Source organism: Oryctolagus cuniculus, chromosome 2, assembly GCF_051225735.1.
Source record: "Oryctolagus cuniculus isolate XC-2025 breed Fujian yellow rabbit chromosome 2, ASM5122573v1, whole genome shotgun sequence".
Lineage (NCBI taxonomy): Eukaryota > Metazoa > Chordata > Mammalia > Lagomorpha > Leporidae > Oryctolagus > Oryctolagus cuniculus.
This window is the reverse complement of record NC_142868.1, coordinates 83,020,407-83,039,110: the sequence shown is the minus strand read 5'-3', so window position 1 is coordinate 83,039,110 and position 18,704 is coordinate 83,020,407. Positions and strand designations below refer to the sequence as shown.

General features: G+C 39.8%; 1 protein-coding gene across 6 annotated transcripts in view; it reads left to right on the top strand.

Annotated features, from left to right (window-relative positions):
• TEX15 (testis expressed 15, meiosis and synapsis associated) overlaps positions 1–18,704 on the top strand; it is a 93,959-nt gene that overhangs the window by 12,646 nt on the left and 62,609 nt on the right. For 3 of the 6 annotated variants that reach the window (XM_051834099.3, XM_008252299.5, XM_008252281.5), the window contains exons 2-3: positions 3,977–4,052; positions 17,061–17,211. In XM_051834099.3, the coding sequence (XP_051690059.3) occupies positions 17,073–17,211 (139 nt within the window). In that variant the 5' untranslated portion in view covers positions 3,977–4,052; positions 17,061–17,072. The remainder of the gene's footprint in view (positions 1–3,976; positions 4,053–17,060; positions 17,212–18,704) is intronic. The other 3 variants (XM_089327327.1, XM_089327329.1, XM_089327328.1) reach the window with 1 other exon arrangement.

The window sequence follows — 18,704 nt, the reverse complement described above, 5'->3', positions numbered from 1 at the left end:
ATTTATTTACTTATTTATTTGAAAGGCAGAGTGACAGGGAAAGATAGAAAAGCATCTTTGATCCACTGGTTCACTCTCCAGATGGCCACCACAAGCAAGTCTGGGCTGGCCTGAAGCCAGGAGCTAGGAACTACACCCAGGTCTTCCCCATGGGTAGCAGGGCCCAAGTGCTCGGGCCATCTTGCACTGTCTCCCTGTATCAGCAGGGAGCTGGGTTGGAATGGGGCAGCTGAAACTTGAACTGGCTCTCCTATATGGGATGCCAGTGTTACAAGCAGCAGCATAACCCACGGTGCCCCAACATGTATACACAGATGTAAACATTTTTTGCAGCAAGATTATCTTTTTTTAGAAAACTTTTATTTATTAAATATAAATTTTGAAGGTACAACTTTTGGATTATAGTGGTTTTTCTCCCCATAGCCACCCTCCCACCCACAAACCATCCCATCTCCAGCTCCCTCTCCCATCCCATTCTTCATCAAGATTCATTTTTAATTATCTTTATATACAGAAGATCAACTTAGTATATACTAAGTAAAGATTTCAACAGAGGCAAAATTACCTTTTAATTCCATTTCCCATAAACTTTGTGAAGTGACTGTATACTTTGCTACCCTTGTGGGTATCACTACATATGTGTTTACCAGGAACAGGCAACCTGTATTATTAGTACATCAGTGAATGACACCCAAGATAAAATTGTTGGTGGCCTTCACACTTCTTTTCTACTTCCTTGCCTGGAACAAGATTGAGAAAACTTGACAAATGTTTGTTAAATGAATTAAGTGTCTGCCTTCAGTCTCCTCCTCCCCACTCCCTCACCTACAAAAAAGCAAAACCATAACTCTTTTTTCCTTTTAGCTGCTGCTTCTGCAGGAGGATTAGACCTGAAAGTGAGGTTCCCAGTTAAGAACATTTATTTTCCATACTAGTGACACCAGCTAAAGAGGTGGTTTTGGGACCAACATTGTGGCGTAGCACTAAAGCCACTGCCTGCCATGCCTGGCATCCTGTATGGGCTCCAGTTCATTTCCCAACTGCTCCACTTCCTATCTTCTGTCAGCTGGTTCATTCCCCAAATGGCTACAATGGCCAGAGCTGTGCCAATCTGAAGCTGGAAGCCAGGAGCTTCTTCTGGATCTCTCATGCAGGTGCAGGGGCCCAAGCACTTGGGCCATCTTCTACTGCTTTCCCAGGCCACAGCAGGGAGCTGGATTGGACAAAGAGCAGCTGGGTCTAGAACTGGCGCCCATGTGGGATGCCAGCACTGCAGGCGGCAGCTTTACCCACTACACCACAGCGTCCCAAGATCACTGCTCTTAATTCACTAGACCAGAAATGCAGGTGGTGTCATTAATGTGCTTGCTAGGTCCCACCATTTGCATAGTCCATGATCTGTAGTTAGAAACCAAAGTACATACCTGAAAAACTTCCTGAATAATATTTTTTTCCTAGCTCTGTGCCATTCTACCTTCTAGAGATACTTGTTAATATCTTTAAATGCATACCTTTATTTTTAAAAGATTTATTTAGTAAAACCTAGCTCAAAATTCTCCTACCTTATTTAGAATTTGAATGGAATGTATTTTGTAAAAACTTTTATTGACTAAAATTTAAAAGATAGGGTGGGGTTCAGGGACAGATATCTCCATCCACTAATTCACTCCCAAATGCCCACTACAAACACCAGCCCCTGAAATAGATGTTTTTCCCTAACTCCTGCCATACTGATCTGCATCTTTTCATTGTAAGCTAATGTAATTTTTTACTGTAATTTTATACCCAAACATATGTTGCTTTGTCTTTGTAATAACTTTTGGTGTTTTGTCATCCTATACAAATACCCAAAGAATGGGAAATTGATAGTTCTTTTGGATCTTTTTTCTCAACTACAGTTTTTGTAGTCTTGACTTGTCACTTAAATTCATGTTACCCGACATATTCTTAACTTCTCATATTTTACTGGATGTTTCACTAATAAAATTACTTTTTCTTAGAGAATGAATGGCATTTTAATCATGAATTAGTACCCTATATTATGTATGAGTATAAAACCATGTAATAGTATTCTTTTTTTATTTATAATTTTTTATTTTATTTTTTTTAACTTTTATTTAATCGATATAAATTTCCAAAGTACAGAATATGGATTACAATGGCTTCTCCCCCATAACGTCCCTCCAACCCGCAACCCTCCCCTTTCCCACTCCCTCTCCCCTTCCATTCACATCAAGATTCATTTTTGATTCTCTTTATGTACAGAAGATCAGTTTAGCATACATTAAGTAAAGATTTCAACAGTTTGCTCCCAAACGGAAACATAAAGTGAAAAATACTGTTTGAGTACTAGTTATAGCATTAAATCTCAATGTACAGCACACTAAGGACAAAGATCCTACATGAGGAGTAAGTGCACAGTGACTCCTGTTGTTGACTTAACAAATTGACACTCTTGTTTATGGCATGAGTAATCACCCTAGGCTCTTGTCATGAGCTGCCAAGGCTATGGAAGCCCCCTGAGTTCACTGACTCTGATCGTATTTAGACAAGTCCATGGTCAAAGTGGAAGTTCTCTCCTCCCTTCAGAGAAAGGTACCTCCTTCTTTGATGACCCATTCTTTCCACTGGGATCTCACTCGCAGAGATCTTTCATTTAGGTTTTTTTTTTTCCCCCAGAGTGTCTTGGCTTTCCATGCCTGAAATACTCTCATGGGCATTTCAGCTGGATCTGCATGCCTTAAGGGCTGATTCTGAGGCCAGAGTGCTGTTAGGACATTTGCCATTCTATGGGTCTGCTGTGTATCTCACTTCCCATGTTGGATCATTCTCTCCCTTTTTGATTCCATCAGCTAGTATTTGCAGACACTATTCTTGTTTATGTGATCCCTTTGGTTCTTAGTCCTATCATTACGATCAATTGCGAACAGAAATTGATCACTGGGACTAGTGAGATGGCATTGGTACATGCCACCTCGATGGGATTGAATTGGAATCCCCTGGTATGTTTCTAACTCTACCGTTTGAGGTAAGTCAGCTTGAGCATACCCGAATTGCACATCTCTTCCCTCTCTTACTCCCACTCTTATATTTAACAGCGATCACTTTTCAGTTAAGTTTCAGCACTTAAGAAGAATTGTGTATTGATTACAGTATTCAACCAAAAGTATTAAGTAGAACAAACAAAAAAAATACTATGAGGGATAACATATAATAGTATTCTTATATTAACATAAGTTAAAAGTTACATAGCTTACATAAATGTAAAGCTAATTATAACAGATTATTGAGATTTGGATTAATTACCATTCTTTATAAATGTTTCTGTGGTACCTGTGATAAGAATTAAGGTTTAAATGACCCCAGAAAGAAACCTAGGAATTGGATTTTGGATAATGTAGTGATTTAGAATCCAGGCTTGGGCATCAAGCCTGGACTTGAAAACCAACTTAGCAGTTTGGTAACTTTGGGCAAGTTAGACTTTCTGAATCTGTTTCTCATCTGAAAATGAGCCTAGTAATACCAATCTTGAGGATAAAATGAGATAGTATATATGAAATACCTACACAGTATATAGTATGTCTCCTGTGCATAGTGATGATTAATTAAAATTCTGCTGTCAGTATTACTTAGTGTTCATTTTTTGCTTTGTGAAAATACGACAGCAAGCTCATCTGAAGTGTCAGTATTGTTTTCTCTGCGAAAGGCTGCATGAATAGCAGAGGAGAATGTGCTGAAGGGAAGAAAAAGAAAAAATCCCAATGAGAAAAGAGGAATGGAGGGAAGCAAAAGAATGGAAGGGTGTGAGAGAATAAGCACTGAGATAGCAGACAATAGACATTGCCCTCCCGTCCAGATAGACAGGAATAAAAAGGCAGAAATGAGGGGAAACAGTTCATGGAGAGGACAGTAAAGAGATGATTCTGTAGGAAGTTAGTTCTGACCATAATCCTCTACATGTTTCCTTTTTTTGTAGATATTCCTTTATCATCTTTCATGTATGGGCTGAGTCCTGATCCTAACTGTATGATGCTAGATAATATTGAAGAGTGGTAAGTATTTCAAGTAATGGTTTGCTACTGCATATAATACTGTATTGATTTTTTAAAATCATCCTATAATTAATTTATAAATAATTTTGGAAATAAGATATATAAAGAATGTGTTTTGTCACACATTGCAATACTTCGAAAGTTTGTAAATATTTATCATGGGTAGAAATATTTACTTGATACTGTTTTAGTCCATTCAGGCTGCTATTATAAAATAGCATAAATTAGCTAACTTATAAACAACAGAAATTTGTTTCTCATGGTTCTAGAGACTGTAAAGTCCAAGATCAAAGAGGTAACAGATTGAGTGACTAATGAGGCTGGGAAAAGGGATTGGCTAATTCCCTGGAACCTCTTTTGTGAGGGTGCTAACCTTCATACCTAATCATTTTCAAAAGACTGTGGTTCTTAATACTGTAATGTTGATGATTAGGTTTAAATACATGAATTTGGGGTACACATTCAAACCATAGCGTGTACATATTTTATAAGGACCTATACTTTGTGCAAGAGATAGGGAAATGAGTATGTTATAGTCCAGTGAAAAAGTGAGGCCAATAAATAAGTGTTCTTAATGTAACGTAAGAATTGAACCTTTAATAACAGAATTGGAAAGTCATACTGATATGCAAGTATTGCTTAGAATACTTGTGGTATACAGGGTTTGGAATTGGCATTTTGAACTTACGCACAAGTAGAACACAAAAATAAATTATTTTGTAACCAGATTTTTTCCATTTTTACTCAAAAGTGATATATCATATAGATTTTAGTTTTTTTTTTTTTTATTTTGACAGAGTTAGACAGTGAGAGAGAGAGACAAAGAGATAGGTCTTCCTTCCATTGGTTCACTCCCCAAATGGCCGCTACGACCAGAGCTACGCCGATCCAAAGCCAGGAGCCAGGTGCTTCCTCGTGGTCTCCCATGTGGGTGCAAGGGCCCAAGCACTTGGGTCATCCTCTACTGCCTTCTGGGGCCACAGCAGAGAGCTGGACTGGAAGAGGAGCAACCGGGACTAGAACCCAGCACCCATATGGGATGTTGGCGCTGCAGGCGGAGGATTAACCAAGTGAACCACGGCGCCAGCCCCAAGTCTTAGTTTTTAACTATTTATCTGAAAGGCAGAGTGACTGAAGAGTTGGGGGTAGGAAGATAGAGATTTTCCATCTACCGGTTTACTGTCCAAATGCCTGCAACAGCCAGGGGCTGGGACAAGCTGAAGCCAGGAGCCAAGAACTCCCATCTCAGTCTCCCACGTGAGTGGCAGGGACCCACGTGCTTAGGTCATCATCTGCTTCCTCTCAGGTACTTTTGTAGCAAACTGGATTGGAAGCACAGGCAGATGTGGGATACAAATGTTCCAAGCAGAAACTTAACCTGCAGCACTATAATGCCCACTCCAATAATACTATTTAGTTAATTCTAAAAATGGAGTTTACTTTCCAAGGATGGAAATCAGACTCACTGTTCACATATTGCAGAAGAAAAGTGCCATAGTCGGGGAATGAAATAATTCTAAGTAAATACATTTTCTATGTAATTTTGAAAATTAGGGGAAAATCTGAGCTGTTTAACATACAAAGTTACCAAACTGTAAGGCATTAACTAGCATCTCCAGCTTGGCCCAGCACTGGCATTGTGACCATCTAGGGAGTGAACCAGCAAATCTCTTAAAAAAGAGAGAGGGAGAAAGAGAGAGAGATTTACTTGTTTGAGAGAGTTAGAGTTTCCATCTACTTGTTCACTCCTCAGATGGCCGCAATGGCCAGGGCTGAGCTTTGTCTGAAACTAGGAGCCAGGAACTTTATCTAGGTCTCGTACATGGGTGGCAGGGGCCCAAATACTTGGGCTGTCTTCCTTGCATTACTCTCCCCAGGCTGTTAGCAGGAAGCTGGATGAGAAGTGGCGCTACAGGGACATGAACCAGCCCCATATAGGATGCTGACATTGGAGGCAGCAGTCCTGCCTGCTATACCACAGCCCCGATGTAGCGTATCTTTCTAAGGAAGTAGTTAATATGACTGCTGATTTTAAGAAGCACACAGGTTCTGCTTGTTGGGGCCAGTGTCGTGGCGTAGTGGGTAATTCACTTAATTGGGGCCAACATTGCAGTATAGCAGGTAAAGCCACTGCTTACAGCCACTGTCTGCAAAGCCAGCATCCCATATAGGTACCGGTTCATGTCCTGACTCCACTTCTGATCCAACTACCTGCTAATGGGCTGGGAAAAGCAGTAGAAGACCTTGGGCACTGCTGCACTCATGAGAGACCTAGAAGAAACTGCTTGCTCCTGGCATTGGCCTGGCTTAGTACTGGCCATTGCAAACATCTGGGGAATGAATCAGTAGGTGGAAGATTCTCTCTCTCTCTCTCTCTCTCTCTCTCTCTCTGACTTTCAAATAAATGAATCTGAAAAAAACAAACAAACAAAAAAACCCGATTCTGTTTGTCTAAATCTTTTAAACCTGAGTAAAGTATCAACGGAGCAGGAATGTTCACTTGGGAGTTATATTGACTTTAAAAAAAAAAAAACAAACCTTTGTTATGCTTACTAGTTCAGATGACTACAGGTATTACTGTGCAGTTGTTATAAACCTTTGTCCCTGAACCACAATGCCCTCTTGAGAAACAGAACTCAACAGATGGCTCAGCTAATAAAAAATAATTTGTTTATGTATACATAGCATTCATTCTAAAAGAGTCTGAGATTGGCAGTGGCACAGAAAACAAGATGAGAGAAAAATTTAAAATAACCCCTGGTGGTCATTTTAATTAAAAACATAATAGAACTACCACTCTGCCTCCTTTGCTATTTTGATTCCAGTTTTCTGTTAATTTAATTTAAAGGAATGGGGATAATCTAGAATCACTTTTTGTTTTAATTTGTATTTATTTGAGAGGTAGAGTTACAGAGAGAGAGAGAAAGGCCTTCCATCCACTGGCCCACTCCTCAGACGGGCCACAACAGCCAAAGCTGAGCTGATCCAAGCCAGGAGCCAGGAACTTCCTCTAGGTCTCCCTTGTGGGTGCAGGTCCCAAGGCTTTGTGCCATCTTCCACTGCCCTCCAAGTCCACAGCAGAGAGCTGGACTGGAAGAGGGGCAGTCGGGACTAGAATTGCATCCGTATGGGATTCTGGCACCACAGTTGGAGGCTCAGCCCACCACACCACAGCGCCGGCCCTAGAATCTCTTTTTAAATAATTTCTGCCTTCTGTATATAACACTGAGTAACAAGAATTTTTTAAAAATATATAATCATCATTGTCCTGCATTTAGTTATTCCAGATACTTCTCTTTCCTCCCTAGTTCTAAGTCACATAGCAAAACCTCAAAGGACTTGGGAAAGAATAAAAGATAGAACTATATAAGTCAACTCAATAAACTTGAACTTTCTGTGAAATGTAGGTGTCCAAAAAGAGTTGACATGTATACCCTTGAATAAACCTATACATAAACCTGGTGGGATGCCATATAATAATGGCTTCAAAGACGTTGAATCTGAAGTCAGTAAGAAAAAATGATCTGCTACTCAACCAGATAGATGCTCCTATCTGAATTGAAAAAAGGTCAACAACATACTTTTTTTTTCTAAAGATTCATTTTATTTATTTGAAAGGCAGAGTTACAGAGATGCAGAGGCAGAGAGAGAGAGAGAGAAGTCTTCCATCCACTGGTTCACTCTTCAGATGGCCTCAACAGCTGGAGCTGAGCTGATCAGGAGCCAGAAGCTTTGTCCGGGTCTCCTACATGGGTGCAGGGGCCCAAGGCTTTGTACCATCTTCCACTGCCCTCCCAGGCCACAGCAGAGAGCTGGATTAGAAGAGGAGTAGTTGGGACTTGAACTGGCACCTATATGGGATTCTGGTGCCGCAGGTGGAGGTTCAGCCCACCATGCCACAGCGCCAGCCCGGTCAACAACATTTTTAAAACAAGAGGATTATTAACGGATGTACTTTATTGATAGCAGTTTAAAAACATCCTGTGAACCTTCAGCAAAGCTTGGTTCCTAACTTTCAGTACAGGAAAAAAGTATTGTTTAACTTTACCTCTTCAGGCTCCTCATCACCAATTCAATAGACTTTTATTGACAATTTTTGCAGGATTATATGATAACCTGAATAGTTACATTATGCATTGTTTTGGTTTGAGTTTTTCTTTTTCATCATTTGGATCATAATCCTTTTATGAACTTGTTGACTAAAGATCTGTTTAATCTGGCATATAAGGTATCTTCTAAAAATCTTCTTAGTGTGTTTAAGCTACTGTAACAGAATACCATAAACTGGGTAATTCATATACAGCCAAAATTATTTCTCATAGTTCTACAGTCTGAGAAGTACAGGATCACGGTGCTGGCGGATTCATTATTTCATGAAGCAGCACTTCCTGGTTCATAGATATCCATCTTTTTGCTGTGTCCTCACATGATAGAAGGAGTAAGGAAGGTCTCTGGGATCTGGTTTTTTTTAAAAAAGATTTACTTATTTATTTATTTGAACAGCAGAATTCCAGAGAAGCAGAGAGAGAGAGAGAGAGAGAGAGAGAGAGATCTTCCATTTGCTGGTTCACTCCCCAAATAGCTGCAGCTGCTATACCTATGCTAGTCTGAAGCCAGGAGCTTCTTCTGAGTCTCCCATGCGGGTACAGGGGCCCAAGGTCTTGGGCCATCTTCTGCTGCTTTCCCAGGCCATAACAGAGAGCTGGATCGAAAGTGGAGCAGCCAGGTCTTGAACCAGGGCCTATATGGGATGCCAGCACTGCAAGCTGAGACGTTACCCACTACACCACAGCACCAAACCCCGAAATCTGTTTCAAAAAGGCACTAACTGCATTCATAAAGATGCCACCCTTGAGACCTAATCACCTAAAGGCCTGATGGTACCACTTCCAAATACCATCAACATTGGACTTTTTGTCAGGTTTTGTTCAGCTTTGTAGATTTTAGCTTAGCTCTTACATTTAGGTCCATTTTGAGGTAATTTAGTACATAGTTTAAATTAAAGGTCCAACTTCATTCTTTGGCATGTGAGTATCCAGTTCTGGCAGTATTTGTTGCAAAGACTGCATTCCAATGGAATGGCCTTGGCACCCTTGTGGAGCATCATTTTATCATATATGTAGTTTTTTGGTGACTCTTCATTCTGTTCCATTGGTTTTGATGTCTGTCTTTACACCTGTACCAAGCTCCAGGAATAATAGGAGCTTACGGAAGTGAATAAATGAATGTAAACAAGTGAATGGATAAATACACACACACATACATATGTATATTTCTCATACAGGAAGCAAAGTATTATAAATAAAAAGTACAAAAAATAAAGAGAAGACACACTTAAAAGCATTCAAATGTTGAAATCACCAAAATATTTTTTAAAGAAATGGGAGGAGGTTGAAGGTGTGTGTGGTGGATATGAAGGGTAAGATACAGATTTTTCAAAGAGTCAGATGTAGCTTTTAACAAGTGAAAATCATAATAATTGAAATTTTAAAAATTCAGTGAACTCATGGCAGATCAGACATGGCTGAAGAGAGAATGAACCAGATATGATGTGAAAGTCATGATATGATTATTAGATAAGAAGGATAAGAATGAAAGGATTAAGAAATATTAATAATAAAAGTAGAAATTTGAACATAGATAATCAGAAGTTATATACTAAGGAAACAGAACAATGCTACAACAATATGTAATGATTATATTGCTGAAAATTTCATATAACTTTTGAAAGATAACCAAATCTTAGATACAAGTTCATAAAATACTTAGCCCCAAATATCACAAAGAAAGTGCAGAACACCAGAGACAATGAGATTTTAAAATCTGCCACGAATTAATGACTATTTATTTGAAAGAATTACAAAGAAACTGAGAGACAGTAAGACAGATCTTCCATCTGCCAATTCACTCCTCAAATGGCCACAACAGCCAAGGCTAGAGTAAGCCAAAGCCAGGATCCTGGAATGCCACCCTGCTCTCCCATGTGGGTCGCAGTGGCCCCAGCACTTGGGCCATCTACCACTGCTTTCCTAGGCACATTAGTAGGGAAGCTGGATTGGAAGCAAAGCATCCAGGACTCAAACTGACACTCACATGGGATGCCGATTCAAGTCCCAGTTTTCTCCCAAAATTGATCTCAAGATTCAATGAAATTTCACCTAAAACCTGAACAAAATTAAGACAGACTTGATTTAATATGTGTGTAAATGCGTACTCTGGCCTCAAAATCAGCCCTTAAGGCGTTCAGATCTGGCTAAAAAGCCTATGAGAGTATTTCAGGCATAGAAAGCCAAGACACTCTGGCAAAAAAAAAAAAAAAAAACCTAAATGAAAGATTTCTGTGAGTGAGATCCCAGCGGAAAGAACAGGCCATCAAAGAAGGAGGGACCTTTCTCTGAAGGGAGGAGATAACTTCCACTTTGACTATGACCTTGACTAAATAAGATCAGAGTTGGCGAACTCAAGAGGCTTCCATAGCCTTGGCAACTCATGACAAGAGCCTCGGGTGTTTACTGACACCATAAATAAGAGTGTCAATTATTAAAGCAATAACAGGAGTCACTGTGCACTTACTCCCCATGTAAGATCTCTCTCCTTAATGTGTTGTACAATGTGAATTAATGCTATAACTAGTAGTCAAACAGTACTTTATACTTTGTGTTTCTGTGTGGGTGCAAACTGTTGAAATCTCTACTTAGTATATACTACATTGATCTTCTGTATATAAAGATAATTGAAAATGAATCTTGATGTGAATGGGATGGGAGAGGGAATGGGAGATGGGATGGTTGCAGGTGGGAGGGAGGTTATGGGGAAAAAACCCGCTATAATCCAAAAGTTGTACTTTGGAAATTTATTAAATAAAAGTTCTTTAAAAAGTGTGTAAATGCAAAGATGCAATAGAAAAATAAGGTTCTTTTTCTTTTCTTTTGCTTTTCCCAGATATACTTGTATATGAGATTTATTACAGTAGTGCAGAGATACAGACTGAAGAGCCCAGAATTTATGCATTTATACAAAGTTAATTTATGTCAAAGATGGCATCACAAAAAAATAGAAACACGAAATGTTATTGAAATAAATGCTAACAGACTTTAATATTCTTATGGAAAATTCAGCTTTTATTTCTTACCTTTGATAAAAAATGAATTTGAGGCAAAGTGAAAACTTACAGGTGATAGGTAAGACTATAGAAGTTTTAGAAGAGAATATAGGGTATTATCATTATGACCTGGGAGACAGCTATTTCTTAAAGTTGACCAAAAGCGCCGGCGCTGTGGCTCACTAGGCTAATCCTCCGCCTTGCAGCGCTGGCACACCGGGTTCTAGTCCAGGTCGGGGCGTGGGATTCTGTCCCGGTTGCCCCTCTTCCAGGCCAGCACTCTGCTGTCGCCAGGGAGTGCAGTGGAGGATGGCCCAAGTGCTTGGGCCCTGCACCCCATGGGAGACCAAGAGAAGCACCTGGCTCCTGGCTTCGGATCAGCACGATGCGCCAGCCTCAGCGCCCCAGCCGCGGCGGCCATTGGAGGGTGAACCAATGGCAAAGGAAGACCTTTCTCTCTGTCTCTCTCTCTGTCTCACTGCTCACTCTGCCTGTCAAAAAAAAAAAGTTGACCACAAGCAAAAAAGCCCAAAATAGATGATGTTCATAATGTTTACATTAAATATTTGTTTAAAAAAGAAGACAAATTTAACAATTGAGGGACATTAAATGCAACATGCATAACCAAAGAGATAGTACCTGATAACAGTGATTTCTTCCAAAACAATAAACAGCTTCATGAAAAAAATGGGTAAAAATCATGAACAGAGATTTCACAAATTACCAATGAACATACTGAGCTTGTGATTCATCTCATCAAAAATTGGGGAAATATAAACTAACCACAATGAGATACCATTCATACCTATCAAGTTGGCAGAAAGTAATATATTCTGACATCAGGTATTGGTAAGAATATGGGACAGCTTAGGCCAGCATAGTGGCACAGCCAGTTAAGCCACTGCCTGCAATGTTGACATCCCATATGAGTACCAGTTTAGTCTTAGCTGCTCCACTTCCAATCCAGCTCCTTGCTAGTGAGCCTGGGAAAGCAGCAGAGGATGGCCCAAGTACTTGGGCCCCTACACTCATGTGGAAGATCTGAATGAAGTGCCCAGCTTTGATCTGGCCCAGCCCCAGCCGCTGCAGCCATTTAGGCAGTGAACCTGTGGATGGAAGATCTCTTTCCCTCTCTCTGTCACTCTGCCTTTCAAATAAACAAATTTTGAAAACGTGTATATATGGGACAACTGAAAGTTTTGTATACTACTGGTGGTAATGTATAATAAAAGATTCAAAAGTTAGCTTATGGGGCTGGTGTTGTATAGCAGGTAAAGCCACCGCCTATAATGCAGGCATCCCATATAGGCCCTGGTTCATGTCCCAGTTGCTACACTTCTGATCCAGCTCCCTGCTAATGCCCTGGGGAAAACAGAAGAATATGGCCCAAATGCTTGTGTCCCTGCTACCCACGTGGGAGACCTGGAAGAAGCTCCTGGCTCCTGGCTTCGTATTGGCTCAGCTCTGGCCATTGGAGCCACCTGGGGAGTGAAACAGCTGATGGAAGACCTCTCTCTCTCTGCCTTTGCCTTTCTGTAACTTTGCTTTCAAATAAATCTTTTTTAAAAATCGGGTTATAAAAATATTAAAGTTTTTCTGTAGGAATAATTTAACAAAATTAAAGACAAAAATTTCACAATATGTGTGCACTTGACAGACAAAACTAACTTCTCTGTATAAAGTCTTTACAAATCATTAACTAAAATGCTTCTTCCCTGTAAGAATGGAAATAAACAAGAAAAGGTGGCAAGGAGTGAGTCACAGAAAAAAAAAAGCTCAAACTCACTGATAATGAAAAAGGCAAATTAAAACCACAAGGTTCTATTTTTATGTATCAAGTTTGCTAAGATAATATTTGGTGAAATAATAAAGACAATTATTTTATTAGTAGTAAAAAATTGATTTAAGCAACAGTAAAGACCAGGTAGAGAATGGTGAACTGAGAAGTTAAGAAAGCACCACCTGGGAAGTAGCTGTAAGGTCAGCATTATGATGTCATAGAAGTCTGTTTTGAAAGTGCATTATTTCAGGAGAAGGGTGGTGTTACCACTTTCAGACTTAGAGAGGGAAAGTCAGTTATGAGCCAGAAATGTGCTAATGGGAATAAGGGACTGCTGGGGAAATTGTTGATGACTTTGAAGATCGCTGTTTAGGTAAAGTAATACGGCAGAAATGAAGGTAATCATTGAGGGACTGCAGATGAACTAGATAAGAGCACCTGTGAGCCTAGTCAATTCTATTTATTTTTAAATGATCAACTTTGAGGCTGTTTACTGCTATTGGGAAGAAGACAGAGAAGCACAGAAGTGATGAAATTCAGAATATGCTAAGGAGACGATTGAGACAATGGCCAGTGTAGGAGAAAGAGCCCTGAAGTGGAAGTGGTGAGACCCAGGTTTCATTCATGCCAGCTCTTTAAGTTGCTTCACCATGAAAGGGTTGGCAGACTTTGTGTAAAGTGATAGATAGTAAAAATATTTTAATCTCTGTGGGCCAGAGGGTTTATGCCATACTTAGTCAACCAAGTTTTCCTAACAGGGAAGTAGCCATAGATAATAGAGAATGCCTGGGTATGGCTATGTTTCATCCAGTAAAATGGTGGACAGTGATATTTGAATTTCATATAATTATGTGACATCAAATATTCTTGACTTTTTTTAGTCCTTTTAGAGTGTAAAAGCCATTGTTAGCTTGTGCGACTTGCAAAACAGATAGTGGATTGGATTTGGCCAACAGGCTGCCAACATATGTTCTATAAAATGAAAAGTTGGGCTAAAATATGTTTATTATCTACATTGTGTAGACTTGTGTGAGGAATTCTTGTTGACTTAATTGGCCTGTTTAAGTTTATCATCTATACTGATTATGTTGAGCAGAACCAATTCTGTCCCATTTAGAACTCTGCACAACATAGAATTTGTGTTTGTGACTAAAATTCCAAGAATATTATTTATGCAACAGGAATTCTCCTGAGATAACATGGGAAATGATATATAATAATAATGTCTTTAATATTTTAAAACAGAATTTAAGGGGCCAGCACCATGGCTCACTTGGTTAATCCTCCACCTGCGGCGCCAGCATCCCATATGGGTGCCGTGTTCTATTCCCGGTTGCTCCTCTTCTGGTCCAGCTCTCTGCTGTGGCCCAGGAAGGCAGTGGAGGATGGCCCAGGTGCTTGGGCGCCTGCACCCACGTGGGAGACCAGGAAGAAGCACCTGGCTCCTGGCTTCGGTTTGGTATAGCTCCAGCCATGACGGCCATTTGGGGGGTGAACCAATGGAAGGAAGACCTTTCTCTCTGTCTCTCTCACTCTGTCAAATAAATTTAAAAAAATTTTTTTAAAAACCCAGAATTAAAAAAAAAAAGTATATTTTGGGACATAAAGTATTATTTGGCACAAATAAAAAGAATTGGTAAAAGAAAAGTGTTTCTCAGAAGACCTTGAAACTATTGTTTGTTTTTATTAAGAAAGATTAATAAACATTTAACAATGTTAAAAAATAAATGACAAAATGATCTGTGTGGAAGTTTAAAACAGTACTAAGGCCAGCACTGTGGCTCAATTGGCTAATCCTCTGCCTGCATTGCCGGCACCCCAGGTTCTAGTCCCAGTCGGGGCGCCAGATTCTGTCCTGGTTGCTCCTCTTCCAGTCCAGCTCTCTGCTGTGGCCCGGGAGGGCAGTGGAGGATGGCCCAAGTGCTTGGACCCTGCACCCGCATGGGAGACCGGGAGGAAGCACCTGGCTCCTGGCTTCAGATCGGCGCAGCGCCGGCCGTGGTGGCCATTAGGGGAATGAACCAATGGAAGGAAGACCTTTCTATCTCTCTCTCTCTCACTGTCTATAACTCTACCTGTCAAATAAAAAAAAAAAAGTACTAAAAAATTTTGTACATACTAATGCTTTGTATATTTCAAATTACCTTCAATTGCCTCATTTTTGGAAACTTATCACAACTGACCATAGAATTTTGTTAAGGACACTGGAATTTCTAAGTTCAGTTGAAAACATTTGTTATTAAGGACTGATAGTAATCAGGTAAAACACAACAGGTTCTTTTTTTTTTTTTTTTTTTTTTTTTGTAATCTATGGTCCATAACCAAGTGATCTCAAGTATTCAAGTTTCTGGTGTTTAGGAACACACCCAAGAAACTCACTATAAATGTTAGCCTAAACTAGACCTTGAAGGGATTAAGTCTAGTTTGGTCACTTGACATAAAAGTTCATTTTATTTTCTGCTAACTTGTCTTTGAAAATATGCTATCATTACTATGCTCCTAAGTACTGAAACAAAATCAGTGAGTTTCAGAAGTCTCTCCTTTATTTATAAATTCTACTACAGAAACATCTTGTAGGATACCATATGGCTGAAGTCATCCAGCTTTCCTGAATATATAATTTATCTGTAGTTAAAGGCAATAATGAGGATTGTCTCAGCAGTTGGCTCCAAGTAAAATATTTCAGCTGATTGTTCTGCACTTTCATATGCTGTTGATGTAGATCCTAATTAAAGAGGCTTTGTTGGTTTCTCCACCGACTACATTGCCATGTGAAAAGTGGAGTTTTGGCAGTTATCTCTGGAGTTGATTGATGTATCTGATGTGACTGGATGTGAGGAGGACTAATTTTCTACTTCTTGTTTTAGAGTTCTCTGTCCATTCTGTCTTCTGATTCATATTTGGCAAATAGATCACAAGACCACCTTTTTATAAGAGGCAGAGGGGAAAAGGGTAGGGAATGGAGGGGAAAATCCTTTGTGAACATTATGTAGAATCTTATCCATTGTGATCATTCTGTAGAATTCTGCCATCTCCACCTGGATTGTGATGTAGTGTTTCAACTAAGGAGTTAATAGGTATCTAGAGGCCCATGAACTATATTATGAAATGGTATGGGAAGTGCCTGCTTCCACATATTTCAGAGCTCTATAGGTTTCCTTTGATACTCTATAGGTTTCCTTTGATACTTGGTTGTGTTAAAAAAAAAAAAAAAGAGGGAGAATAGGGTTGGAGAGAGAAGACAGGACGGAAAAGGGAATATGGAGGAGCATCTTTGTTAAATACGGCAAAAGTGTTTTCAACTGTAGAATGATGTTATGGAAGAGTAGCTAATGCGTGATTGGTGCAGCCCATCAACTGTAAGATTGTCATGTAATTTTTTATGACATTTTTAAATTTTTGTTAAATCCAGAGATTCTGATTAGTCACAAAGTGTATAGAGACAATACTTTAAAAAAAAGTTTTTGGCAAGGATTTTACCAAATGTTTGTAAAAATTGTTAATGACTGGAAGTCTTTTTTTTTTTTTTGGACAGGCAGAGTTAGAGACAGAGAGAAAGGTCTTCCTTCCTTTGGTTCACCCCCAAATGGCTGCTACAGCTGGCACGCTGCGCCGATCCAAAGCCAGGAGCCAAGTGCTTCCTCCTGGTCTCCCATGTGGGTGCAGGGCCCAAGGACCTGGGCCGTCCTCCACAGCACTCCTGGGCCACAGCAGAGAGCTGGACTGAAAGAGGAGCAACCAGGACAGAATCTGGCACCCCAACCGGGACTAGAACCCGGTGTGCCAGCACCGCAGGCGGAGGATTAGCCTAGTGAGCCGCGGTGCCGGCCCAATGACTGGAAGTCTTTGAGCTTTTCAGGAACACAACTTTTGGTTACCCAGTTACATGAATTACAAGGAAAAGGTCTGTTAGCAGGGAAAAAGAACAAGGGTTTTTAATAGTATATAAAAACAAAGTTGTAAATTCATTTTCTGTTTTGGGGAACCTGGAAAATTGAGTTGAAACCTATTGATGGTGTGACCAAGAATATATTAAAGTCCGTTTAAGAACTTCTAAATGGTCTTACTGCCATTGCCTTTTGTGTATTAATTGACCTTGTTGCTTGATAACTTGCATTGATTTTAGGCCTCCAACAAAATGGAAATGAAAGAGATTACTAAACCCAAGGCGCTATGGAAAATGAGCTCACCCAGTGAACCTTCATTATTTACTGGTGTAGAAGTCAGTGCTTTAAAGAAATTTACCATTCCCAAGATCAGGAAGACAGCTGAGAAAGGTAAAATTTCTGTAGACAATAGGATTTTTATAAATAACTACTATTAAACTTCTCTGATTCTTAGTTTATGTTCCTTTTCTACTTTGACTCTCTGTAAAATAAGATCACATTTTTAATTCTTTAAATTTATACATGTACTTCTAGTTTCTCACAAAATGGAATAGAAAACATCTCATATCCTTCTCAGTAAGTATGTCTTAAAATCCCTAGACACTATATATTTATAGCAAAAAAAAAAAAAAAAGGCTTTCAGATGTGAAGAGACGAGCCGGCTATGAAAATGAGACTAATTGAATGACATAGCAGTGAGTTCCCCAGATTTTCTGTTTCCTTCCTGTTTCAGACTGTATGTCTGTAATACGGAATGGTATACAGCCATTCCATCCCTGCCCCCACAAAAAAGGCTGTTCTGTGTTGCCAAAACAGTGAGGGAGACAGCCTAAAAAGACAGAAACCTAGGTGATATTAAACCACCCTGTTCTTGTAAAAAACCCTGAAGTAGGGGGATGTGAAGCAGAGAACATGGCCCTTGCACTTTTTTCATCACAGACAAAATTAAGAGCAGAGACTTGGGCTTGTGCTTCTTCCCCACCCTGCTGCACCATATGGGTGCCAGTTCAAGTCTAGGCTGCTCCACCTCCTATCTAGCTCTCTGCTACAACCTGTGAAAGCAGTTGAAGATGGTGCAAGTGCTTGGGCCCCTGAACCCACATGCGAAAACTGGAAGACGCTCCTGGCTCCTGGCTTTGTATCGGCCCAGCTCTGGCCAGTGCAGCCATTTGGGGAGTGAACCAGCAAATGGAAAACTTCTCTCTCTGCACCTCTGCCTCTCTGTAACTCTGCTCTCAAATAATAGGGAAATCTTTGGGGGAACAAAAAAGAAGACTCAGTGACGATGTGGACTTGCCACAAATTATAGCTTAGTTGCAGTTCCTATCAAAATCCCTGCAATATGTTTTGTAAATAGAAAAGTTTATTCTGACATTATCATGGGAAGGCAAAGAAACTAGAGTAGCTAAAACAATTTAAAATAGAAGAGAAAAGGTATATGGAATTATTAACCCAGAATTAAACCTTACTGTATTGGCCACAGTACTCAATATAATGTGATATTGACAGAGGATAGACACATAAATCAGTGAAGCTATGTAATAGTTCAAAAATAGACCCACACAAGTCTGTTTAATTGACTATCAGTTGATTTTTAATAAAGATGCATTCGGTTGAGGAAAGGCAGTCTTCATCAACTGTTGCTAAAGCAACTGACATCCGCAAGCCAAGAAATGAGATTCACTCTGAACCAGACAAAAAATAAATCAGTAAAACACAGTTTTAGATGCAAATGGGAGGACATCTTCAGGGTCTTGGCCTAGAGGAAGAGTTCTTAGACATTGTACCAAAATCATAATCAGAAGATCTTAACAAAAAAATCAATGAAGTAGGCTTCATCAGGATCAGACATTTTTCCTCTGTGGAAGCCCCTGTTGGGAAAG